We start from the raw sequence: 25899 nt of genomic DNA on the forward strand, positions 1-25899 counted from the left end.
GCCCTGCTGGACTTCTCTGTCGACACTGCTGACAAGCCATCCTCTCACCCTGTATTAGCACCAGCTGGTCTCGGGAGCTCGAGTGCCTCCCAGTGACCCAGGCCAAAGTACCCTTGTAGAGGGCCCCTACTCCTAACCCCCCGCTTCCCTTCTCAGTCTACCCCTTTATCCTTCCGGATTCAGTGCACACGTTCCCCACCGTCTTTCTGACCACAGCAGTCACTATGCCTCATACTTGATAGGGAGCTACCAGGGTACCTATAATATTTCATCACACTCACTGTTGCTATAGCTTGGAGTCCTGTTAAGCTAGATCTTTATTTCTGGTCCTTGTGCTTGGCACATCATAGCACTCCGTGAATGCTATCGAACATACAAATGAATTTAAAATGCTTCCCGAAGATACGGTGGAGGTGTTCGAGCTTGGCAAGAAGTGGTGGAAGGAGCTCGAGTAGCGGATAGAGGTTGGTCCAGATGACTCGAGATTCCTTCTGGCTCAGACAGTGAACAAGCCTGGCAGTTGCAATGATAAGGACTTTGCTTTAATGGAAGTAAAAAACAGATTGAATTGAAGGAAGATGTTAGGAGACTTGGCTTGTGCTTCCAGTTCCATCACTTATTCACCATAACTTGGGCCAACTTACTTCCCTCTCTTGGCCTTGATTTCCTTAAAATGGAGAAGAACACCTGAGTGAGTACGTGCCTTGCCCTTCTCCCTGTCCAGCCCCCGTCAGAGGCAGTGCTGGGGGAGCTGCATGGCTCCCGCCCGGGGAACAAAATGAGGGCATGTTGGGGAGGGGGGGTGGGAAACCTGGGATCCCTGTCTGTACCCTGAACCATGGGCTGGGGACTCAGGTTCCCGTCCTGATTCTGCTGCTAGCTCTTAGGGGCCGTAGCTCCCTTTTGTTCTCCGGGGAAAGGAGCTGCTACCCTTGTGAGAATCTGCTGTGTAAGCGCTATGTAGACGAGCCCAGACTGTACTGAGGAAGGTGCTGGACTCAGGCTCCAGACGAGCTACCCGCCCTGGTTCTGTCCAGTACCAGCTTTATTGCTTCGGGCACGAAATGTAGCCTCTGCCACACTTTGCTCCCCCGTAACATGGGAAAGGTAACAACGCTGACATTCCAGAACTGGTGGTAGGGCCCCCGTGAGGTCTTGCGTGTAAAAGAGATGTGCATGCTTGCCTAGCTGGCGTGGTGAGACTTAAGCATCTGGCTCATGTAAACCCTCTGGTCACTTTGGGCGAAACTTTTCTGCTCTTTGGGTTTTGGTTTTTTGTTCCCTGACCTTTGCTCCCAAGCTGCTGGACGTTCTGATGGTGTCCAGGGCCTGGGCTGGACGCAGTGTCTTCTCTCCAGGAAGACAGTCCACCCATCTGCACTCATTACTCTTCTGACAGGGGTGGAGGGGTGGGTAGGAGCTCGGGACAGACTGAATTCCAGGCCCCAGACTGGGTGAGCTGTGCGCCCCGGCTCCCAGCCACAAGCCCCTCCTCGCTGGGCGGTTCTGCTCTATCTGCTCCGTGTCCTGCACAAGCGGACCGGGTTCTTGCTGCAGCTCGTGTGCAGCGATCTGGTGGCTGCAGGTCTCCCGGCTCAGCTCGGGAACTGGAAGGCATCTAAGTATAGACAGAGCTCTTCCCTCTTCGGCCATAGCTACCTGTCCCTGCTGCACCAGCAGCCTCCTTGACTGCCACCTACCGATTCCACGGACTTCTGGACCTTTCTCTTGTGGCTGATCTAGCTCGCTGCTTGGGCTTCATCTGCAGACACTGAAATTCATTTCAAAACCCTCTCCCTTGTTACAACACAGGACCCCTTCCCCCTCTCCGTCATCCTGCAAGTAGTGACTTCAGCCTGCAACCTCCTGGCTACTGCTTTCCTCTTTACGGCACTTACCTACTTCGTTACGTGGATAGTATTTGGGCTTCTGTTGTCTTGCCCCTGGGAAAATGTCAAGGTTAACACTAAGGAGACACAGATACTGCAGGGTAATCTTCAGGGTGGAAACTTTTTTTTTTTTTTTTTTTTAACAAGGCAGGAGGCAGGCCAGGAGCTCTGAGAAAGAGCTGTGGGATATGATTCCAGCAGGTTAAGACCCTACTCTCATTAAGATCAACTGACCTTTAGCTCTTATCTGAGCGGGAGGAAAGATCTTTAACCGCGGGGCCTCTGGTGTACAAAGCAAACACAGCGGAGGTGGATAAAGTGGGTTTTATGCCTGTGCGGTCAGAGGCTTAGCAGGAATTTATGAATGAGTCAACACGACCACAGACCCTCATCAGGGAACGCTGAGCAGTGGGCGGGCCCTCACACAACTCACACGTAACTGTCCTTTAGAAACAACAGGCTTCAGACCTTGCCAACCAGAAAGTTAGCGAGAAGCTTCACAGGGCCTTCTCAGAGCCACGGAGGTGATTCCCGGCGCACAGGGTCAACCGGCTTATCTCTTCTCTCCATTCCTTTCCAGTGAGGAAGAGGAGGCTTGCAGACTTGACTGGGCCCATCATTCCCAAGGTCCGAAGTGGCGTCTAGCGTGTGGAGAGGACGCCCGTGCCTTTGAACTGCACATGTTCTACTGAGAATCTGTGCTCTGCCGTGGAAACCAGAAGGCAAAATGCCGGCACAAAACCCTTTCGTGGTTCAGTTCTTTATGCACTAAGGTTTTAGGTAACTAGTGGTTGTAGTTGAAAATTTTATAAACTATGGTTAATGTGAAGTTTTTCTTTAGTCACAGAAGTTCAGTCTGGTTATTATTTAAAAACTAAGAAGACCCCAAACCGACAGATCGTACTGAAGATGTTCTAGCAGCAGGACTTAGCCCTGGGAGCCCAGTTTCGGCGGCCTTGCTGCGTGGTGTTTCAGGGGTGTTCGGGATGTGGGACAGGAGCGGCCCACTCTCCGCATGGTTGAGAGGCATTATAAATGCTTTATTATGAATTTGATCTTAGGTATTTAGCAAACAGATCATTTCTTATTAACCCTACTTTAAATTTGAAGAACCTCAAGATTAAAGTTGCCAAATTGATTACTGGGTCAGGAACACAATTTTGTCCTTCAAGAAAGAGAGATTGAAGCCACAGAGCTCTGCCAGGAACCCAGGAACGTGCGATTCCTTTTGCTGGATACAAGGAAATGATGAAAAAGCCAATGGTGGAATTTCAAGTTTCAAAAACCATCCTTTCTTTACCAATCCCAGGCAACAAACATTTCCCTGAGTGTTCTTACGAACATCTGGGATTTATTTACATTATTATTGGAACCAGAAAGAATTTTTTCCTTATTGAATGCCAGCCTCAACGATGTGAAAACCTATGGCCAAATACTTGAAAACACCTTTTCACATTGCACAGTGGTCCAATGGCTTATGTGAGGTAAAACACTAGACAGAGAAATTTCTAGTCCATCGCAGCTATGCTTACGGACTCCAACCATGTGTCACATCACTTATTAGACAAGTCACCACTGATCTCATGCCTGTAAATTAAGCCTCTGAAGGCCAACGGTGAAGAAAATCCAGATACTAAGGAATCAGGAAACCCTGGCCAAACCATCCCAAGATGATTATTCTGAAAATGTAATAATGGTGTTTCTGCCAGATCCCTTTTTAACATCATGTGCATCTCTTGGGATCCAGCAAAAATGTTAAGCCACAATGCCCTTGTGCCTTTTAATATACCACAGTGCCAGTTAAACTAGCATTTCTGTTGCTTGGGAGTTATTTTCATGAGTGATTCAGCAAATCTCATGATAAAGGACAGGCCAAAGAGCTGACGAGCACAGACTAAGCTGCAGAGCACTGAGCAGAGGCTTTTGACGAAAAAGGAAAAGTCTTGCACACTGAACTGTCATGATGTGGCCGGTACAGGGTAACCAGAGGTGGAGCCAGGGCCTCACCACTCTGGAAGAGTGTCTACTGAGGCTGCAGACGGCCTGGGTGTGGCACCACACTGTCGGGATGGCCAGCCCCACTAGGCTTCTCCTTGAGACACAACTGCAGCTGTATTCTGCATCACTGGAAACTGCAATATGATATTAAATCTGTTGGTCTATGGATGGTTGTGTACGTGTTTCTTGTGGCTAGTGTGACATGGACATGCATGTGACATGCTGGCCAGAGGCTGGGAAACCACCCCGGCAGGGCCGAATGACCTCACTCAAAATGTGTCTTATATCCCAGGACGTTCATCTCCAAACTGCCCAAACATCAGTGTCCTCAAGCTAACTGAATCTTTCAAAGAGAATGCTTAAAAGCTAAGAGTGTGGGGACTGGGGAGACTACCAGGGGGAGATAGCTCACAGAAACCAAATCAGTAAAAAATGAAGGTGGGCCACCTTTCAGGCTACCTGCTCCATCAGGTGAGCTGTGGGGTTTAGACCAGGGGATGGCAATTTTTTTTAAAGGGACCAGATCGCAAATATTTTCAGCTTTGCAGGCCATAAGGTCTCTGCTGTAACTACTTAATTCTGCCATTTATCATATGTAAATGAATGGGTGTGGCTATTCCAGTCAAACTTTATTTACAAAAGCGTAAGGCAAGTCAAATGCTGGTCTGCAGATCCTGACTTAGTCTCTCAGGCTGCCAGAGAGATGAGGGTAGGAGTGGATGGTAGGGGATGGCAGGTAGCAGGAGTGGCCTGCTTCCGAGGAGCCCTCCTCCAGGGCATAGCTTTCATGCTTTTGCCACCAGGATCAAAAGGTCTGCTGACAAGACAAATGACTACTACCAGCCTGCTGCATGGCATAGAAAGGGCATGACCTGGCCACCAGGCTCACGGCTCTCCCCCCCAGCAGCTTTAGGATCCAACACAGCTCACCACCTTTTTCTGTGCTCTGGAATCTTCTGAGTCAAATGTCCCAGGTAAGTGGTCAGCACCCAACTCCCTTTCCCGGCCCCTTTGAAGTTACGGTGGCCAGTATGGTACCCAGTTTACAATGCCGGCATTGCCAGCATTCAAGTTCAAGTTCTGTTGCTGCAGCTCTGATCCTCTCCAATGTGTGGTCGCTGGGAACTAGCTTTGTGAAGGCCTAGGGAAATGCTGCTGCTCACATACGCACAGCCCATCCTCCCCAACATCCGGCCTCGGCTCGGGGCTCCCGGGGAGCCGCACCTGCCGTGGCAGTTCGCTGGGTATGCGTGGCCGTCGGGCTGTACACTCACATTCCTCTTTAAAGCTGCTCTGGGTGGGGCTCGAAGCCGGCCTCCTCCCTTTGTCTTGACATGTGACACAACAGGCTGTGACTCCTTGTCGTTGGCAAGCAGGGCAGGTCAAGATGAGCTGGCGGCACTGGGGAGTTGAGCAGAGTTTATACTGGTCCCATGGGGCTCCACAGTATGAACATTCTGGGGAAGAAAGAAAAGCCCTAATTTCAAACACATACATACACATGTACAAGTGCAGACAGGCACTTCTCCAGGTCCTAAATATAACTCTTAGCACAGCAGCTAATATACCCTGTTGGGCCTGGGAAGGTTTCTAAATAGTAAGTCTCCTGTCCTCTAACAAAAAATGCTCCCTCACCCCACTACTTGGGGGGTGGGGGGGTCATCTGGGAATTATCTTCCTGATTCCAAATTCAGTGACTCATTTTTTTCTTTTTCCTATTTAGAACACAGGTGGTATTGTTTCTTCATTCCAAAGCTAGCCAACTACCCCTTAGTTCAATGGTCTTTTTAGATCATTCCCTTTTTCATGCGAGAAACGTATGTGAATACAAACAATCCCAAACCTATATGCAGCTTCTGCAGTCCACGCCCCTCTTCCCCAAGCCTGGGGCTCTCCTGCGGTTGCAACCGCCTGATTCCTAAAAAACTCCCATTATCTATTTTCTCAACCCTATTTTCCCTGCTGACTTCCTGTTAGCATTGACAACAACATCATTCTTCAAATCTCCTTGACTAGTTTTATCTAAGCTACCTCTGGGCCTTCTCTCTCGCCTTCACACTCACATGCAAGTACCCGTCAAATCCTGCCAACGTTTCCTCAGTAACACTTCTCAAATCCACTATTTCCACTTATAATTTATACTCCATCTAGCTCCAAAACAGATTTCGAGTAGCTTTCAATAAGAGACACAAATACAAGGCCATTAAAATTAATAAAAAGATCAAGAAGAAAGGAGAGAAGGCACTCCTACTCAAATCTTATTCATTATCACAGTGGTAATTCAATCGTAGTCCCTGATCACAGGAGTTCTAGAAAATTACAACAGCCCCTGGGGTTGTCTGCCTATGACTTTTCCTGTTTAAAACCATGGCATCCAGGGGCAAGAGCTACTTTTCCTAAGGATTATTTCCATCCTCCTTTTACTGACCTCATCTGGTACTCCACATCTGTGAGAACTTAACACTACAGTCAAACCACAGGCCCCTTGTGCTCACACCCTCCTGTGACCACCCCTGCCTCTGGGCTTGGCCCTGGGTTCGGTTCCCACCTTGGAATGCCCTAGCCACCACTCAAAAATACCTAACCTACCACATGTGTCTACAGACCACCTAAACTGGAGGTTCTTAAACTAAAATACATAGGATTACAAAGGAAACCAATTATATAGAAATATAAAATATCAAAACATTTTTAAGAATCTGTGATATAGTTAAGATATTTATTAACAAATAAGAAGACCGGGTGGAGGGCTAATAACTACTTCTGTTTTGAGATAATGATGAACACAAATGCTATTTGGAGACGTCTGTAGCAACTATAATATATGAAAATAGTGTTTCTATTGATGACAAAATCACTGGTGCATCTACTATTACTGATTTGTTGCTTACATTAACAATCAAAGGAAGTGCTACATGTAGTGTGGGGTGGTGAAAATAAAGATACAATTATCTTCCCATCCAAATTCACACAGAACTGCCAAATTCTACAACTCCTGGTTAAGACCCTTGTTTCAGCCTATTAGTTCGACTCCCAGCACGCAGGGAGAGCAAGTGACATCATCACCCTGTAAAAGACTTGCCTAACTAGTAAATGGGGAGGCCCAGACCCAGGACGGGCTCCCGATTCCTGCTCCACGGTTGCATCTCCAGCTCTGTTGGGAAATGCTCATACTACGTTACTTCTTTTCCCTGTTGTCTTCTTCACATACCAGTACTGGCCTGCCTTCCAGAATGGTTCATACAGAGGGTGTGCCTGATCAGGAGTTTAGGGTCCAGCCTTTGCTGACCTACCTGATACTATGTCACTGTTGTAGGATAAGGCATAACGCTCATCAAAAACAAACAACTTCCCTTTGTAGAAACCATCGGGAAACTCCTCCAGGTACTTGTGGATGCCGCCCTTGAGCTGGAACACTTCCTTGCACACTCCCTGTGTGAGCAAAAACAGGAGGGAATTTGAGGAGACAGGCGAAGACTGGTGAGACGCTCACAGACGAGTGGCAGGTGATGACAGCAGTCAGGGCCTTCACTAGATCCTGGGAAGCCCAGCTATTTTTGCTGCCCCCTAAATATAGAAAGACACCTGTTGGAACATGTAATGTGAATTTGTTCTTCTCAGGATCAAGCGTAGGATTAGGAAAAGGGAGAGGTTAACTAAGCTTTCCCTTTTGTACTTGATGAGTCTCTAAGACTGTGAAGTGCTTTCCCACATCTTGAGATTTAAGAACTTCAGATTTTGTGCTTACAAACTCTATGCTGGAACCATTCAAGGGAAAAATAAATCCCTGACAGGCCGGGGTGGGGAGAGGGGATGACGGTGGGGGGTGGAAAGCTCAACACACGCTGTTGGTGGAGCCTTCTTTACCTCCACGCCCACATGCCCCCAAGGATGTTAACTCACCTTGGCTTTGAGGTAGGCTGAACCCCGCTCACAACGGATGCCCCCTGTACAGTACATCAGCACCTTCTTCTCTCTGAAAAGTTCTAGATTTTTGTCAACGTAGCTAGGGAAGTAACTGAATTTCCTGATGTCTGGGGCTAAGCAGCCCTGGAATCGTCCCTACGATATAGGAGAAGCAGAAGGAAAACGATGAGAAAAACATACCTGGTAAGAACAAAGTGTGTGTCGATCCCGCTCAGAGCCCCTTGGCAAGGCAGCACTCACTAGCTGCTGTTCTCATCCTACACTCTGACCTTTCAACTTCAAGATCTGGAACTCAGAAACAAGGCTGGTGGGCGTTTTTCCAGAGTCCTCAGGGGAACTGGAGAAGCTGCCCAAAGCCAACTTGATAGGATCCTCGACACATGTCAAAGGTAGGCACATGGGAGCCAAGAAGTACATTATGTGCTGAGATGTCTTTAATTGCTCTTTCTTAGACTTTCTCACCAGATCCTGAGTTCAAAGGCTTGGGATTTCTCTGAAGCTGCTAGCAGTGGGGGGAGATCTAGGTGACTTGGCCCCAGGTAGGCATACACGGCATCACTGGGCAAACATGCCATGATGCGGGGAGGGGGAGACCTACCATTTCACTGAACACACTTCTGATCCTTACTTACTATTTTGCTTTCATAGAAGTTTCGGCAGTCCAGTAGGATAGTATCACTTTGTTCTTCATTTGCCTGAGACAAAAATTTTTCTACTTCTTTATGAAATTCACCTGGGGATAAATGGATTCCTAAAACCAAACCAAAAATTTACTTAAGACAAAAACAAAAAACAAAATCTAATCACAGCTAGCCCAGCCTGATGACTTAGATGTTGCTGTTTCCTTCCACCCAAACCTTTACTCGTAATTGCAATTATGTCTGAAAATAACACTAATGACCATGATGAAATTATTTAGTGATTCCAGATATCCTCACTTTCCTTCTTCCAAAGATAAGTGCTATGGAGACCTGGAGGTTTAGAAATGATTAGTCAAAGAATTTTCCATTCTCCTACTTGGTCTAAACAGTGATAAAAGCCAGACAGTTGGGATCTAAATTGTCAGGTGGGTTTGCTGGTCCACTATACGGCCAGTGTTCTATTTTCATTGTACATGGAGGAGCCTGGGCATGTATGTGCTTGACTATAGGCTTTGACTGTAACAAAGGCAAGCCCAAGTTCAAGGCTAAGAACCTTGACAGGCAGCTGAGAGTATAAATTTGTGGAATAAAGTTGGACTGTTCTTTAAAAATACAAAAGGGTAAGAAGAATGTGTCTAAGTCTGCGTACATGAGTGAAAGAAAGGGTGGGAGGGGCCGACGGCAGGAGTGACACCTGCGAGAGCAGGGCAGGAGAGAAGGAGGGAAAAGCTAAAGCAGTCAGGAGAGAAAGAGGAGGAAGAAAAGAAGTCAAATCCAAGGAGATTAAAGGAGAACACCTCAGTCTGGTGGGGTCCCAGGCCTTCTCGACTCTCCAGAATAGAAATATTCCTGTATCTTTGGAGGCCCAGACATCCCAGTCGACTGTGAGGAACTCCTGGTGAATTTGGCAGTGGGCAGTAACCATCCCTCATGGACAGGGCTCTGGGGATGGCAGTCACCACTCGTGGTAGAGCCTGATGGCACCAAAGGAGCCTCATTCTGCTCAGAGGTGAACCCCAACCACCACCTGAAGCTGCTGAGTACCCAGGTGGGGCTAGAGGCCCCAGAGCATGGCCAAGGAATCTGGAGTCCCATCTGCCCAACCCAGAATTGTAAGGCAAATGTAACGAGGCCAGAATTGATCTGTTATTATCACCTAATCACAAGGTCACCAAAACGCGGGTGCAAAAGGAGGTTCAAAACTGTGATGGGAAGCATGGAAATCTGCTCAGACTTCTACAGACAGGGCGCCATGGGGAACCAAACCTGCTCCCCGCTGCTGCTGTCCTGGCGCCCACAAAGACCTGACTAGACAGGGACTCATAGGGACATGTTTAAAAGAGATGCCTTCGAACAACATGGCTCAAATGAAAGCAGCCCAGCATTGCCTGAAGCCCACTCTCCCCTAACCTCCCAAGCTATGGTCTGTAGCACCAAGAAAGAGCTCTTTAGTCATCTTGCTGAGGTCAGGACACTGTGCAGACACAGCCCTTCTGGGCCCTTCTCTCCTCGTGCATGAGTCTTTTCCTGGATGTTTGTATCCTACTCCCATTTCCCTCTGGCTTAACCCCTAGCATTCTTTTAAATACCTACATATTGGAAAGTGAACAGAGACAACCAGACTTTGGTGCTTCCTGATGAAAGAAGACAATATTACCTATCAGGCAGTCTTGGGGTGGGGGAGGAGAGAAGGAAAGAAAGAAAAAAGGAAGTCAAATCTGAATCTAACTAAGTCTCTGGATATGAGGTACCTAACAGAAGAGCCACTAACCACATGGGGATATCAGGCTCTTGAAATGTGGCCAGAGATGTGCCAGCATAAGGGTGACACAGATCCAGGATTTCAAGTACTTAGTAAGCCAAAACAGGTAAAATATCTCATTAGTATTTTACACTGATTACACATGGAAATATTTTGGCTACATTACATATGTGCCTCACGTTACATTTCTTAGACAGCACTGAACTACCACTCTATAGGAAATACAGAGGACAGAGGAGATCCAATCAGCTTTAACCAGATTGTGGGAACTCTATAGACAAAATGACCTAGTTCCTTCAAAAAATAAACTGAAAGGGGGAAAAAAAGAGGGAGGCAAATATATAGGTTAAAAGAGACTTAAAGAGACACAGGGATCCACCACAATAAGTGGACCTCACCTGAATCCTAATAAAAACAAACTCAAAAATTATAAGATCCCCATGAGTATGATTTCTTCAAATACTCAAACACACAATTCTGGAAAACAGCATGCTCCTCCTTTGCTGGTCTAGCCAATTTTAAGTACTGGCTAGATATTTGATAATACTAAGGAATTACTATTAAAAATGTCTTATTTAGATGTAATAATGGTTTTACAGTTATTTTTTTAAATGTTTATCTTTTAAAGGTCTCTACTAAAATATTCATGAATGTAATGACATGACATTGGGATTCCCTTCAAAATCATCCAGGATAGGGAAGGGGACAGGGTATAGAAGAAAGCCGGCAATGAATGAACAATTGCTGAAGCTGTATGACAGGTACTGTGAGTTCACCGTATTATTTTCTGTACTTTTTTAAAATGTTTGAAAATTTCATAGTAAAAACAAAAACCCACCAAACAAATGTCTTTCAACCATCTATGGTAACCATGGGGAAGAAGGGGAAGAGAACATTCTAGAGCACTTGCGAACAAACTGCTCTGGATTTGAAAGCCACTTGCTTCCTGTAGCAAAAAGCCTATGCGTTATTCAGTTGATGAACTATTTACAAGTAATAATTATACTCTTCCCAGATTGCTATCTTTGGAACAAGAAAACAACTTCTTGCCAAATCATCAGGAAGAATAAGAGAGCATTCTAAGGGGTAAGACTTCAATTACCATAGCACCGAAGAGGAGACCAGTTTAAACACTGAATAACCCACTGGCTCGCGACCCCAGAGCTATTTTTTTATAAGTATAATTAACATACAATGTTATACTAGCTTCAAGTGTACAATATAATGATTCAACAGTTCTGTACACTACGCAGTGCTTATCATGACAAATGTACTCTTAATCCCCTTTATCTATTTCACCCACCTTCCCTCCGGCAACCACCAGTTTGTTCTCTGTACCTAAGAATCTGGTTTTTTGTCTCTTTTTTCTTCGTTTATTAAATTCCATACCCAGAGCTACTTAAAGAGTGGACTGCTGATCAGAGTGACTTCCACATTTGTTTCCATATCAAGTTTTGTCCCTCTGCAGGAAAGCAAAATGTTTCTTCTAAAAGCAAGCATACCAGGCTTCTTGTAGGAGATCTTATTGGGACTTATCCCCATGGGCACAATTTCTTCAAATACACCAACACGCAATTCTGGAAAACAGCAAGCCCCTCCTTTGCTGGTCTAGCCAATGAGAAGCAAAACAGAACACAGTCTTACTCTCCCATCTCCAGATATAAGACACGTACCAAATACAAGAATTGTATCTGTTCTGTAATAATATGATAGTGAAGTCTTAAGAAACCTCAAAGTAAGAATTAATGTTTTAAATGGGGAAATGGAGTTAGGACCTAACGTGTTTCAGATAATTCAACACTAATAAGTATTTATTACACACCTACCATGTACAGAAATTTTAAATTGAAAAGGTGTTTCTATGGCTATAAGCATTTAACTATAAAACCGAAACACCACTGAGTGATTTCATTAAATAAGATTACATCCTAGCTTTTGCTCTGGACCAATAGCCTTTCTTTCCCTACCACCGCCAGTACTAACACTAGGTAACGTAGTCCCTACCTTCATCACCTGCTATGACAAAGCACAAGGTGACTCAAACAAAGGCGCTCAGCTGTGAGAGCAACAGCTTTATCCCCCATGTGGTAGGAAGTGCTGGTCCTGTAATTCCAGGTTTACTAAAAACACAGTGATGCCCTGACATAGCCACAAGTGAGCCAACGTATCTAGTTTAGAGTTAAACTGTGCCAACTGTCATGTCCTCATTCTACAAGGGAGGCTGAAATGCAGGAGGGCATTAACTTGCCCAAGACCACGTGGCGACCTCGCAAGCCACTGCAGTGCGCATGCTCCTCTGCGCCGCTGCCTCGCAGCCTGCGGGGAAGGGTGTTTATCGGGCGCTGCTGCTATGGCCACGCTGCTCTACTCTTCAGCGCCTAGGGCAGGAAGCAGCACTGAGGCAGAAGCAAATGGCTCTAAATCCATTTTATTTTCAATTTCTCTTACCTTAAAATCATCCTTACACATATAGTCCTTAAACAATGGGCAGGAAAGCATGACTTCCACATAGAGTCTGGTGGCCAGTTTGCTTCCACCAACTGTCCCATTGATTCCTTCTGTAGCAATTCGAACCTGGGACACAAGATGGTGAGAGAAAGGGAATGCAGCCTGTTCTTGGCTTAGTTTAATCTTCCTGGGGCAGAATATGCTTGTGCGTGTCCATGAGTTTAACGGGAAAAGCAGAGACACAATAAAAGTGTTACCACCTGAAGAGACTTGTAGCTTTCTAAAATGGCACTGCCCACCATTCAGAGGAGGTCCTCAACAAATGTGTACTGGACAAGAGAATGGAATGTATGAAACTTCTGGAAAGCCCCATTTGCTCTCCAATGTCCAAAGAAATAAATTTCAGCTTAACCTAAATCCAGGTCAGCAGATCTATGTTCAAGACTCAGCTTTGCCACTTACTTGCTATGCAGCCCTGAGAAAACTAACTCACTTCTCTGAACCCCAATTTATTCACCTTGATAAAACAGAGATAGAAGAGAACCAACAATGAAGAGGACTGCTGAGGAGACACTACCCATGTCAGAGCACGGCGGAGAGCTAGGAATGCCTGTGAGCTCACCTCTCCATAGTGTTTGGGGGAGCACACCGCTGCGAACCCACCCACCGGAATGCAAGCTCCATCAGGGGTATGTGTCTCTGTTGCTCACTGCTGCATCGCCAGGGTCTGCCAAGTAGGTACTCCATTCATATTTGTTGAACAAATGAATGTATATCCATTTCAGAGGTTTTCTGGCTTCTCAAATGCTATATTCTCTTTGAATTGCTTCAGTGGCTGGTAGATTCTTTCCCATGATATTTTAATCTCAAAACCCAAATAAAGGACAAGCACACCTAACCCCTGTATACCTGTGGCAGAGCAATCCCTCAACTCATATACTACTTGACTTTTAATCCCTAAGATTGTTCAAGACAAACTTCAAAGTGGCTCCCTGGTGAGGAAGGCCTTATACCTCCGGGATGGAGAGCAACAGTTACCATCTACTGAGCACCTATTATGATACAGGGGCTTTATATTAATAATCCTGAAAGGTAGATATCATAATCTCCATTTGACAGAAAAGGAACAGAAGCTCAGAGAAATCAAGTAACATGCCCAAGGGCACAGAGTTGGTAGGCGGTAGATCTGGGATTCGAACCCAGATCTTACTCATTCCAAATCATGTAATTTTTCTCTTCCGAAGCCTCCAATGTGTCCCCTCCGATTTCTTGAGGCAAAAGGAACATACAGCAATAGGAATCAGAAGCTTCTTTTCTAGAATTTTCAAGTTCTCTTCTTTCTCTACCTAAATGCCAATATTCTGCCAAATCTCCCATCAGCGGAAAACTACCTCAGTAAACTGGGCATGTACCATTGAAGCCTAAGGATTTAGACTAAGATTCAGACAGGTGCTGCCACCCTGTGGGTGGGGACCCTCATTGCTAGTTCACCTCAGGTTGGGCTAAGAATAAAAATCTGTCCCCCAAACAAGAGATTGATTTCATATTTTGTACATTCAGGTTCACTGTGAGAACATCCATCTTTCAGGGTGTTCTCTAAATAGAGGTGACAATAAATGTAATTAATTCCAGGGGCACCTGGGTGGTTCAGTCAGTTCAGTGTCAGACTCTTGATTTTGGCTCAGGTCTTGACCTCATGGTCGTGAGTTAGAGCCCCACATTGGGTTCCACGCTGGACGTGGAGCCTACTATAAAAATTTTTTTAAAAAGGTATTCATTCCACAAATGTTTACAACTTTTTTTTTTTTTTTTACTATGCGCCAGGAATTGTGTTAAGAATTAGGGATCTAGCAGTTAAAAGAAAAAAAGTTCTTGCCCTCTTAGAGCTTACAGACTAGGGGAGGTCCCAGACATTAAGATAAAAGTTACCAAGTGACAAGAGCTATGAAAAAACCACAGGATGCCATGTGAGAGTGTACTGGGAAAAATGAACTTAGACTGAAGGTCAAGAAAGGTCTCTTTGAGGAAGTATCATTGAAACTGAGAACTGAAAATTGAGTAGAAATTTTACAGGAGAAACTGAGTGGGTGTCGGAGAGTTCCTTGAAGACAGTTTGCCTGGAAAAAGGCCCAAAGATACAAAAAAAACCAAAAAAACAAAAAACTTTGTGGGCTCCAGAAAACTGAAAGACCATGTTGTTGGAGTATGGTGAGTGAAGAATGACATCAGATAAGCAGAAAAGGTAGGAAGGGGCCAAATCATGCAGGAACCTAAGGGTATGTTAAGGATTTGGGTTTTACTCTAAATGCGCTGACAGCCACTGAGAGCTTCTAAGCAGCAGTGTTTAATCTCCCTTTTAGGATGATTCTGGCTGCAGGGTGGGGAATGGATTAAATGGCAGGCAACGACAGAAGAACAAGTTCTTAAAAGCTACTGAAGTGGATGAGAGAGGGTGGGACTTGGTCTCAGGTGGTGGAAGGGGATAGGGAGTGAATGGAGGCAAGGGATATTGCAGAGATAGAAAGGGCAGGACGTGATCATGAACTGAATGAGGTAAAGGAAGCTTCTGGCACCATCTGTTAGGAAACATGGGTGTGGAAAATATCACTGATCAAATGACTGCCTCGGGGACTTAAAACACCTGTGGAAAAGAATAGGCTTAAGATAGTACAGTGTCATACCCCAAGGGGACCTCAGAGCCAACCTAGTTCATGTCCTTTTAAGTTTACAAAAATGTATCATCTGTCTCTCTCTCTGTTTTTACACATATATATTTGTATGCAGATATATATATATATACATATAAATATATGTCTATATATGTGTGTGTGTGTGTATATATGTAATCATCAAGAATGTTTTAGAAAAGGGGCGCCTGGCTGGCTGAGTCAGTTAAACATCTAACTCTTGATTTCCACTCAGGTCATGATCTCAGGGTTATGAGATGGAACCCCTCTCTCTCCCTCTCCCCCTTCCCCGACCCCGCCCTTTTTTTAGAGAGAGAGAGCTTGAAAGTGAGCTTGTGCACCAGGTGGGGGAGGGGCAGGGAGAGAGAGAGAGAGAAAATCCTCAGCACAGAGCCCTGGGCTTGATCTCACAACCCTGAGATTACGACCTGAGCCAAATTCAAGAGCCGGACACTTAACCGACTGAGCCACCCACGTGCCCCACCTCTCTTTAAAGAAAAAAAAAAAAAAAAAAAAGATTGTTTTAGGAAAATAACAAAAACCATCCACAACCTTATCATGCAGACAGAATCATGATTAACCTTTTGCCATCTACTACCTTCCATCTTTATACACAAACACCTGTGGTTTTGTTACAAATGAAATATATTCAGTCCTTTATTCAACACTCCCCAAATATTTATTGTCTGCTCTGTGCCAAGCCCTATTCTAGCACTAAGAATACATCCATTAATTAAGACAAAGTTGTCCTCACCAAGACTTTATTAGGGAGACAGACTGTAACAAATTAAACAAGTATTATACCTTCAGATGGTAACAAATTCTTTGATATTCTCTGAGCAGAAGGAGGTGATAAGATTTAGAGAGAGGACTACTTTGGATCAGAGTTCTGAGGAGATAACATGTACGCAGGCAGAGATCTGAAGAGAGGAATGAGCCAAGCAAAGACCTAGGGGGAAAGCATTCTAGAGAGAAGGGAACAGCAAACAGCAATACCACAAACTGGTAAAAGGCTCTGGCATGTTCTAGGAAAATTAAGGAGCAACTTGGACTCATACTGCATATATAGTTCTGTGAATTTGTTTCCAGCTAACATATCAAGAACATTTCCTAATGCCAGGGGTCAGCAGACTGTATCTGCTTCTGCATACAGTTTCATCGGGACACAGCCATACCCCTTCTTATACCTACTGTTTATGGTTGTTTTCATGTTACAGTGGCAGGGCTGAGTAGGTTTTGTTTGTTTGTTTGTTTGTTTAGGAAACAGATATAATTTACTAGATGGACTTAAAAATCAACAAAATCAGGGCGCCTGGGTGGCTCGGTCCGTTAAGCATCCAACTCTTGGTTTCAGCTCAGGTCATGACCTCAGAGTTATGAGATCGAGCCCGGCATCAGGCTCCCTGCTCAGTGTGGAGTTTCTCTTTCCCTCTCCCTTTGCCCCTCTCTCTGCTCACACTCTCTAAATAAATAAATAAAGTCTTTAAAAAAATCAACAAACGATTTTAGACACTTCTTGAGTACAAACTATAGGAATTTTCTACCAAGGAACAGCATATCTAACAGGCAAGACCATGAAGACTTACACTTCAGTTTTTAAACAATATACAATGGCTAGACAACTGATAAGAAATATTGCATAATTAACCCCACTGTATTTGTTGTAATTTCTTCATAATTCCACACACAATTTTAGGGTTTAATAGAAGCAGGAGTGAGTAGTTTTTGTGCAAAGCCTAAAATACTTACTATTTTGCTCTGTAAGAAAATGTTTCCTGATTCTTAGTCCATTAAATACTGTCATAAAAGGCCATGTTAATACTATTTGGTAGTCCACTTAAAAGCCTAGCAGGATTTCGTGGACTTCTAAGAACCTAACAGTGAATCCTTTTTGTCTCCAGCACAGCCTCAATAAACCAAACTGGAGACAAGAGGTGTCCCATGAAGGATGGGGTGTGGGAGGTGTTACCTTGCCCGTGAGGGACAGGTGCTGACACAGAGCTGTCTGCCAGGCACACACCCAGTGGGGGTCCTCCAGGTCACGGTAGCAGTAATAAAGCAGGACCTCTCCTCCATCACTGTCCTGGCCACTAGAAGAAGAAAACCACAGGGAAAAGCATTTAAGTCACTGGCATAAAGAAGCCGCAATTCACAAAGTATACCCAGGCAGTGTCAGAGGGAAGGCCGAGATGGAGACTAACTTTGTTCTGAAATAAGAAGCCACTCCTGTCAGTATTTGCTCTGAAGAAGACATTATCTGCACCCAACTTACTTTACAAAAAGTGAGTTTACTCTGATTTCCTCATTTCATCATCATACAAGAAGGTTTCACTTCCATTTTTTCATGTAACCCTCTTACCCATGAGAAGGATGATTATTATCCCCACTTTATAGCTGAATAAACCGCGGTCAATTCCTTCCAGGTGAGACAGCTACAGAATGACAGTCAAGACTTGGACAACGGTCTTCTGACACTAGAATCCATACTCTTTCTGCTGTACTGTGCTGTCTTATATTAACTAGTTGTGGGACCTGGGCAGTTCTCTTATCATCTCTGAGACAGATTTCCTCATGTGTAAAACCAGAGAAGAGAAATAAATTGCATTTCCCAAAGTATGCTCTGACTCTAGTCTATGAAATTACACATTGGAGAAACCTTGCAGACAGTATCTCCCTCTTTGAGAATCTCAGTGAAAGCCCCGTATCTATTGAAGGCTCTGAAAAGTCCTATAATAAAGAACATTTTAAGCCAGTGCTTCCCAACCTTCCTTGTCTTTAGCACCTCTTTTCAATACCTGTTAGCACCCTTCAGAACCGGTGTTGCATAGAACGTACTTTAGAGAATGCTATGGTAGATGATAATTAAAGTCCCATCCAACTCTGGAATCTGACTTTCTCATCAGTACCCTCATCGTACTGCAGGGCCCACTCTCCTCGGAAGCTTTATCTATTTTGGAACCTACTTTCCTTTCTCTAAACTGCTGTAACAAATTATGATCTGCACCTCACAATTTAACTGATAATGAGGCAGCCTGCCTCATATCATCTGCTAATTGTTTCATGTATCCTCTCTTTGTTTCTCCCACTAGAAAGCAAGTTCCCTGAGGCACAGGGCCATACAGAAACAAAAAGGCCATATTTGTACAGCACTTTATAGGTCAGTGGTGCTCTTACCACCCTCGTTTTATACAGTTCATATAGCAACACTGTGCGGTAAGCAGGGCAGGCATCATTATCCCTATTTTAGAGGTGAAAAGGTAAAGGTACCAAGAATTTTAGGGACTAGCCCAATTCTGACTCCAAGTTCAATTCTCTAACTTGCTCCTTTTCTTGATAAACAAGGGGAATACATAACAATGTACATAATTTGGTGAGTTTTTCAAAAGGCAGGGGAAACTGAATGCTAATGACAAAAGAAAATTAAATTTGGACATTTCCTATTCACCAAATAGTTAAGGAATTGCTTAAAATCAGAAATTTGTCCTCTAGAATTCTGTAATATAATTTGGTGAGTTTTTCAAAGGCAGGATCTAAACTTCTAATCCTACGCCCCAGTTCTATTAACACCCTTTCTAAAACATAGTCAACTCAGAAAACATTTGGTAACAAAAACCCTTTCTTAAGCTCTAATATTATTCAGGGTAGAAGGATCATTCACATTTCTGATTCTTCCAATTTCTCTTCAAAAATAGTACAATGTTCTGTTCATTACCTCTCCCTACAGAAGGTTAAATGTAGCCTTCCCCGAAACCCAGTGAACTCTGCCAGCTGCGTGGGTACATGCTATTTCTGTAATACACAGTGTGTGGTTATTGGCCTAGCTTAGGCCCACAGAGAAATTCTGTGCCTGAAAGATCTTGCCATCTTCATGGATAGGTAGTGGTGTCTCATTGTGACTGAAAAACTTTTAAAATTAAACCAAAGTACAGAATGAAATTCTGACCTTATCAGCTCATCAGGGCTAAAGCAGCTTATATCAGGGAGCCAAGCGGACACTTCACGATTACAGGGTAAGTACTCTTTCAGAGGCTTCCTATTGTCTTCAGACCCAAGGGTCTTTGAGGTGTTCAATGTCACAGCCAGCTGCTTTAACACAGAAGCAGTCTCGTGGCAAATCTCATCAGCATGTTGTGTTGCCACATGTTTGTGGATGCTGATCCGGTCTCTGAAGAGCTGCTGACAGCATTTCCACCATTTTTCTTTACATTCAGGAGTATGTGCTGGAACTTCTTTGGTTTTGACGAAAAGGGCAAATGCCTGCAATTACATTTCAAATATGCCACTGTTAACCTTAAGTTTATTTTATTTTATTTTTTTATAATGATTTTTTATTATATTATGTTAGTCACCACAACCTTAAGTTTAAAGCTGGCAGACGCCTCAGTGAATCCCTTATATTATCTTTCCACAGGGGTTTCTAGTTTTATGTCCTATTTTTCTATAGAAGAACTTTCTGAGAGTAACAGTTTTCTTCGTAAACTTTATACCTCAATCTAAAATTTGTTAGGGGCTGTTCTTAAGGAAAGGGCTTGAATTTCAGACGAGTATTAGTAAAACATTACAAACAACACTATCACTCATTTCTAAAAAGGAAATGGTCAAGGAAATTATGGAGTATACTTACTATGGAATATTGAGCAGCTAGTTTTAAATTATGTGGGAAAATGTTTATGATATAATGTTAAATGAAAAACAATGGACCAAATTTGCTTATACAACATAATCTAAAAAGTGTACTGGAAAGAAATATACCAAGATGTTTTGACTTGTTTTTTGGAAAATAATTGTATTGTTTTTATAAAAATGATTTAAATACTTATTAAAAAAAATTAAACAGAAAACTATGGATGTACCATAATTCTCTTAACCAATTCCTAACTAATGGCCATTTTTTTGTTTCCAATATTTGCAATTATAAACAATGTTGAATGAGCACCCCATGCATACATCTTTCCATACCTCTTTAACCATCTACTTTAAATAAATGTCTAGAATAAAACTTTTGGGGTAAAGAAACATGAAACTTTTTTGATAAGAAACATAAAACTTTTTTGAAACAATTGTGATAAACAGTGACTTCCAGAAAAATTGTATCAGTTTATATGCTCACCAAGGTGACATTTTATCCACAGCATCAAGTTTTATCAGCATTTAATTTTTTATTGTCAATATTTTTAGTGTTGACCTGACTACGAGGCAAAAGAGATATTGTTTTTACCTGCATGTCTTTGATTAGTAAGGCTGAATATTTTTTCATATCTATTCCTTCTTCCTGTCTGACTTGCCTATTCATATCTGTTGCCTATTTTCCTATTGTGACATTTATTTTCTTCCTGATTTGTAAGTGGTTTTAGTGACCTTCTATTGATCAGAGTTATCAAAAATTGTGTCCCAGTTTGTCATGTTTTCCAACTTTGTAGTATTTCAGATGTACAAACAGAGGCTGAATGGGATCTATGATTATCAGCCTCTCAACAATGGCTCCCTTCTGGTCAAATGAGAAGGGAGCCATTTATATATACATGTATGTATGTGTGTATTTTTTAACTTTTTTAACCCATCTGGAGACTACTTTAAAGCATCCAAAATTGGGCACCCTAAGCATTGGTAACAGATATGAAGCACCACTGTGGGACCATCCTCTAGCTGCACACAGCTATATCTGGACCTTCTCAGACTGAAGCATCTCCAATTACACTGGAGAGCATTTTTTTAGACTTTCTTGCAGTTAATCCTTCCAAATTGGGGGGGGGGGAGGAGATAGCATGTATGTCAACATAAGTGCTTCTTCATATTAAACTTTGATCTTCAAATCTTATCTCGTCTTTTAAGGCCTGTGAACAAGGCACTGAGGGCCCAGCAGCAGTTAGGGCCCACGTGGAGTCTGTTCAAGGAGAGACAGGCCAGCGCCAGGATGGCAGCTCAGAGGTGGGTGAGGCCTACAAGGGGAAGGCAGGCCCTGGAAGGGAGGCAGCTTGGCAGGCTGGGTACATTGATTACATAGGAGAATAAGCAAATAAGGAAATACGCTAGGACTAATAGGAACTAGGTTTCTCACCAAACCTCATCAAATAGGGAAGTTATAAATATCGGAAAGGGAGAGTTAGGAAAAACTGTGAGGCTGGAATGGAACTGAAAGTACTGATATGTGCTCAGTGTGGTTAATATTGAGATAGTAAATATAGAACTATCCGTGTGGTACATATAGACATTTGTGTGTTTATCTATATATTTTCCTAGCTCCATACACCAGAGATCTTGGGAGATGCAACATTTAGTAGCAGTGAGCTTGCCAAGCCTCCAGATTTTGGTTTCTGACAGTCCTCCACTAGAAGGAACCAAAGCTCCTGGAAGAAATGTCTGATTCCAGGGATGGGTCAGGAAAAATACAAGATGAGCCTGGAATACCTTGTTGAGTCAGAAAGTGAGGAAATGCTCAAAGAATGATGGGAAAAGTCAAAAGGACATAGATACTAGCTTGAAAGGGCCCTCAGCCAAATCTGAGATGATCTGAGCATCAAAATAAATAATCACATAATGGACTATAATTCCACAAATAAAATGTAACCTGAGTCCACACAGATACAAATAAGTCGGGAGAAGAGAAAGCTCTTCCTTACAGCAGAATGCCAAACATTAAATCTGGAAGGAACAAAGCAATTAGAAAAATCACCCTTTAGCAACCATCACAGTAACAATCAACTGAGGAAAGAAACATCAAAGAATCTAAAACTAGTAGATGAAAGCTGGATGAGGGATAAGATAATTACACAGTCTCAAAGCATTTTCCCTTCAAATACTGAGTAATTAAAAGGGAAAAAAATAATTTGATAGCAGAAAAATTCAACAGATACTCCCTTAATCAAGTAACCAAAGTTAACATCACCAGTAATGGGACAAACTGCCACTGTGAACCACCTGACAGACTGTAGCCAGATGAAGACAGCATCTCTTGTGCGATAGTCTTGTTGATAAAAGCACTAATCTGAATCTAGTCGTAAGGAAACATGAGTGAAAATCAAGCAAAGGGATATTCTACAAAATAACTCATGTAATCTTCAAATATGTCATGGTCATGGTTTCAGGGCAGAAAAAATGAGAAAGTGCTCCAGATTAAAGATGTAAGACATGATGACACAATGTAACACGTGACCCCAGAGTAGATCTATAAAATCCATTTGGGACACTTGATGAAACATGAATGGAGCCTGTGTGCAAAGGGGATATGAGGGTCCTCTATACAATTCTGGCAACTTTTCTCTAAGTCTGAAATTATTGCACGATAATATCTGAAAAAAACCTCTCTTACCCTTTGGGTTTCATTTTCAAGGACATCTATGTGAGGTAAGGGCAGAGGGGTGGTGGATAAGAAGTTATAAGCGGAGACATCTATTCTTCATGGACATGAAGCCAACAAAAGCTAACTGCAGAAGGACAGCAAACTGGAGGTAAGAAAACTAAGTCTCAATTCCATGTCCTCAGTCGGGTCATTTTCCTTCCTCTGAGCTTCCACAGGAGGAGGTTGGAGTCAATAGAAGAGCAGCATATCAACATGACCTCCCATTACAGTCCAATCCCAACTGTCCTCAGTAAGTGTGCACAACCATTCTGGGCTATTCTATCCTTCTCGTAACCAACAGAATCCAGCCAGCTAGATCAGATCAGGAGTCTTAGATGGCAACTACCTTCCAGCCTGTCTGTTCTCCTTATGACAAGGTCTTCTGGGTTCCTGTGATTCTAACCCTCGGTGGGAAAAGGAACCCAGCCCATCTGTCTAGGATCTGCCCTCAAGTACTCAACCGTAAGTGTTGCAGAGCCACCCCTTGCCCATGATTCTTCTTTGCCCGGCACTGATTTAAGATCACTGGATAATGACCCTGACTAGAACTTACCTTGAACATGGCAGCCGCCTCCTGTCTCACTAACCCTCTACTCCCTGGAGGAAAACACTAATGATTGATGAGCTACTAAAAGATGTACCCAAATTAACTATACATACACAATCCCGAACCATCAACGGCAATACAGCAATGTTACCTTTTTCTTGGCAAACGAGTATTTCTTCTTTGTACTGACATCTAACTCTCCTTTAAGACTGCTACTGGGATTGATAAGCCTTGTGTCTTTTAAATCTAGGTCTGAAAATCTTAAAACACAGGCCTCCAGGTCATCTCCTTGGTCTGGTGAAGTGAAAGAAGGCATCTGGTTTGGTTGCCGTAGTGGGGCAGGTTCCTTTCAGTGAACTACCTCCTAGGAAGCAAGGGAGAAACAACAATGTCAGTCTTTGATTACTACTTGAAGTAAACTTGAAACGAATCAATCAATGAGGCAAATGAGCATAGGCTGAGCATAGGCCCAGCAGCCCAAGCCATCCATCCATTCACCCATTCATTCAATAAATAATTGTTTAGCACCTACTCTATGCCAAGCACTGTTCTAGACAATGGGTACAGAGCCCTGAAAGAAAAAGTCTCTGCTTTCTTGGAGTTTATATTCCAGTGGGGAGAGACAGAAAGTAAACAAATGTATGTACTGATTAAATTTTAAAAGTCAGACAGGAAAAAGGGCCATGAAGACAAAAAGCAGGGTAGGGAATCAGGAGTGATGGAGGGGCTCTTAAAAACAGAGAGTAGGTAAAGTCTTTCTGAGGAAACAGCATTTGAGCAGGAACCTCAATTAGGGGTTAGCCCTGCAAACGTTTAAGGTAAATGATACCAGAAAAACACCAGGTACAACCAAAATCAACCAAGTTGCGTGCTAGCACCTTCAGTTATAAACATTTTGTTCTTTTTTGTCCTTTAATTTTAGAGCTGTGCATATTCCACCCCTTAGATGACATAACAACCAAGAAAGCCCCATATTAATAAACAGAAAAAATATAAAATATAAAAATCGCTAGTGTGGCCAAATCTTGTCAGAATGGATATACTACCAACCCCATTCAAGCCATCATCATTTCTTTTTTTCTTTTTCTTTTCTTTTTTCTTTTTTTTTTAAATTTGAAACAGCAAGCGAGTGCACAAGCAGGGAGGAGGGTCAGAGAGACAGGGAGAAGCAGACTCTGCCAACCAGGGAGCCCGACGCCGGGCCTGATCCCAGGATCCCGAGACCATGACCCGAGCGGAAGGCAGACGCTCAACTGACTGAGCCACCCAGACACCCCAAGCCACCATGATCTCTTGACTGAATTATTGCAATAGCCTAACTACCCTCCTCCCCAGAGAGATTACTAAACAGTAGTCCAAAGACTTCTCAACATACTCTGATAAAGTCAAAGTCCTTCCAAAGCCCCTCCGCAGCCCCTCCCACCACCACCTCTCATCTCTTCTACTACTATCCCTTTGATCACTCCTCTGATTGCACCTTGTCTGTTCATTCCTGAATGGATCACCAGCACCAAGAAAGCAAGAGTTTTCCTTTGCTCACCTCTGCATCCTTAGCACTGCTTGGCATATAGGAGATGCTAAATGTCAGTAAGTACAATATTTGTTGAATGAAATAAAACAGTGATCGGGTAGCCAGGAAAGGCTTTACTAAGGACCTGATGTTTGAGCGGAGACCTAAATGACAAGGAGCCATCCATGCGGATTTAGGAGCAGAGGCAAAAGAAATAGTATAAATTCCTAAAGTGGGAAGACGCTTGCCTTTTAGAGAAACAGGAAGAAAGTCAGAATAGAAGCAGGACAGTGATGAGAGAGCACAACCCTGTAGGTCAGGGTATGGAGTTTGCAATGCCAAGTAATTCCAGCGTTGTGAACAAAGGCGTAACGTGGTCTGATTCTGCATTTGTCCTGAAAGTAGAGCTGGCAAGATTTACAGACAGACAGTTACGTAAGAAGTGAAGAAAAAGAAGGACCCAAGAATGACTCCTACCTACAGTTTTGGATGAAGCAATCGGATGGTACCATTCGCTGAAATGGGTGACTGACGGAGGAATAGGTTAGGATAGGAGAGTGAAACAAGGGTTCCAGTTAGACACGTGGAATTTCAGTGACCACGGACAAGGCAGTCAGATAAACAGGTGTGGTGCTCATCAGAGACGTCAGGGCAGAGGATGTTCACATCCATGTAAACAGGGACCCAATACTGAAGACATTACTAAAGCAATCACCTGTTCCTTCACAAACACCACCTGAGAAGGGTGAAGAGTAGGATGACGGCCCGAGAGTAACCCCGCGGCAGGAGGCTCACGCTCAGGCGGGTCTTTCAGTCCCGGGGGCCGCAAGCGCGGCACCGCCCCCCGCCCGGCCCCACCCCGCGCGCGGGGCCGGGCCGGACCGGGCCAATCGCTCCGCCCAGCATTCCCGACGAGGCAAAAGCCCGGAAGTGGGAGTAAGGTGAGCACGCACCCGCCAGTCCTGGTCCTTTCTTAGATCTTTCTTCATCGAGCCGTCTCCGCCTAGCAATCGTCACTGCTCCCCGTCCCAAGAACCTCCACCGGTCCCCGGCCTGGAGTCCACGGAGGAAGGAACTACAGACGTCACCTCGCCCCGGAAGTGTTCGGGGCTGTTGGTGAAAGGGCCGCCGGGAAATACTGCGAGCCCCAA

At 43.9% G+C, this 25899-nt stretch overlaps 2 protein-coding genes across 5 annotated transcripts in view; one reads left to right on the plus strand and one right to left on the minus strand.

The window, feature by feature from the left end:
* Positions 1–4053, plus strand: part of TMOD1 (tropomodulin 1) — an 83865-nt gene extending 79812 nt beyond the window's left edge. For both annotated transcript variants that reach the window (XM_040631643.1, XM_008707864.2), the window contains exon 10: positions 2470–4053. In XM_040631643.1, coding sequence (XP_040487577.1) covers positions 2470–2534 — 65 coding nt within the window. In that variant the 3' untranslated portion in view covers positions 2535–4053. The remainder of the gene's footprint in view (positions 1–2469) is intronic.
* Positions 300–25839, minus strand: TSTD2 (thiosulfate sulfurtransferase like domain containing 2). 3 transcript variants are annotated; one of them, XM_008707863.2, is made up of 11 exons: positions 25702–25839; positions 23390–23602; positions 19296–19609; positions 17322–17442; positions 12666–12791; positions 11720–11825; positions 8447–8565; positions 7791–7949; positions 7181–7319; positions 5162–5344; positions 300–667 (listed from the first exon to the last, which is right to left on the minus strand). In XM_008707863.2, coding segments are annotated over exons 2-11 (1434 nt in total). In that variant the 5' UTR covers positions 23555–23602; positions 25702–25839; the 3' UTR covers positions 300–665. The 3 variants fall into 3 exon arrangements, with proteins under 3 accessions (XP_008706085.2, XP_008706084.2, XP_008706083.2); XM_008707862.2 differs by having other exon boundaries at positions 5112–5344; XM_008707861.2 differs by lacking the exon at positions 300–667 and having other exon boundaries at positions 4496–5344.
* Positions 25840–25899: the final 60 nt, after the last annotated feature.

The sequence above is a fragment of the Ursus maritimus genome, unplaced genomic scaffold (genome assembly GCF_017311325.1).
Source record: "Ursus maritimus isolate PB19 unplaced genomic scaffold, ASM1731132v1 scaffold_17, whole genome shotgun sequence".
NCBI classification, from domain to species: Eukaryota; Metazoa; Chordata; class Mammalia; order Carnivora; family Ursidae; genus Ursus; species Ursus maritimus.

Coding starts and splice junctions, on each gene's coding strand:
- TSTD2 (XM_008707861.2), bottom strand. CDS start 23,554: ATGCCTTCTTTCACTTCACCAGACCAAGGAGATGACCTGGAGGCCTGT. Junction 17,443..19,295: donor AGCCCTGATGAGCTGATAAG/GTCAGAATTTCA, acceptor TTCTTCTTCTAG/TGGCCAGGACAGTGATGGAG. Junction 11,826..12,665: donor TGTGTAAGGATGATTTTAAG/GTAAGAGAAATT, acceptor CTCATTGGCTAG/ACCAGCAAAGGAGGGGCTTG.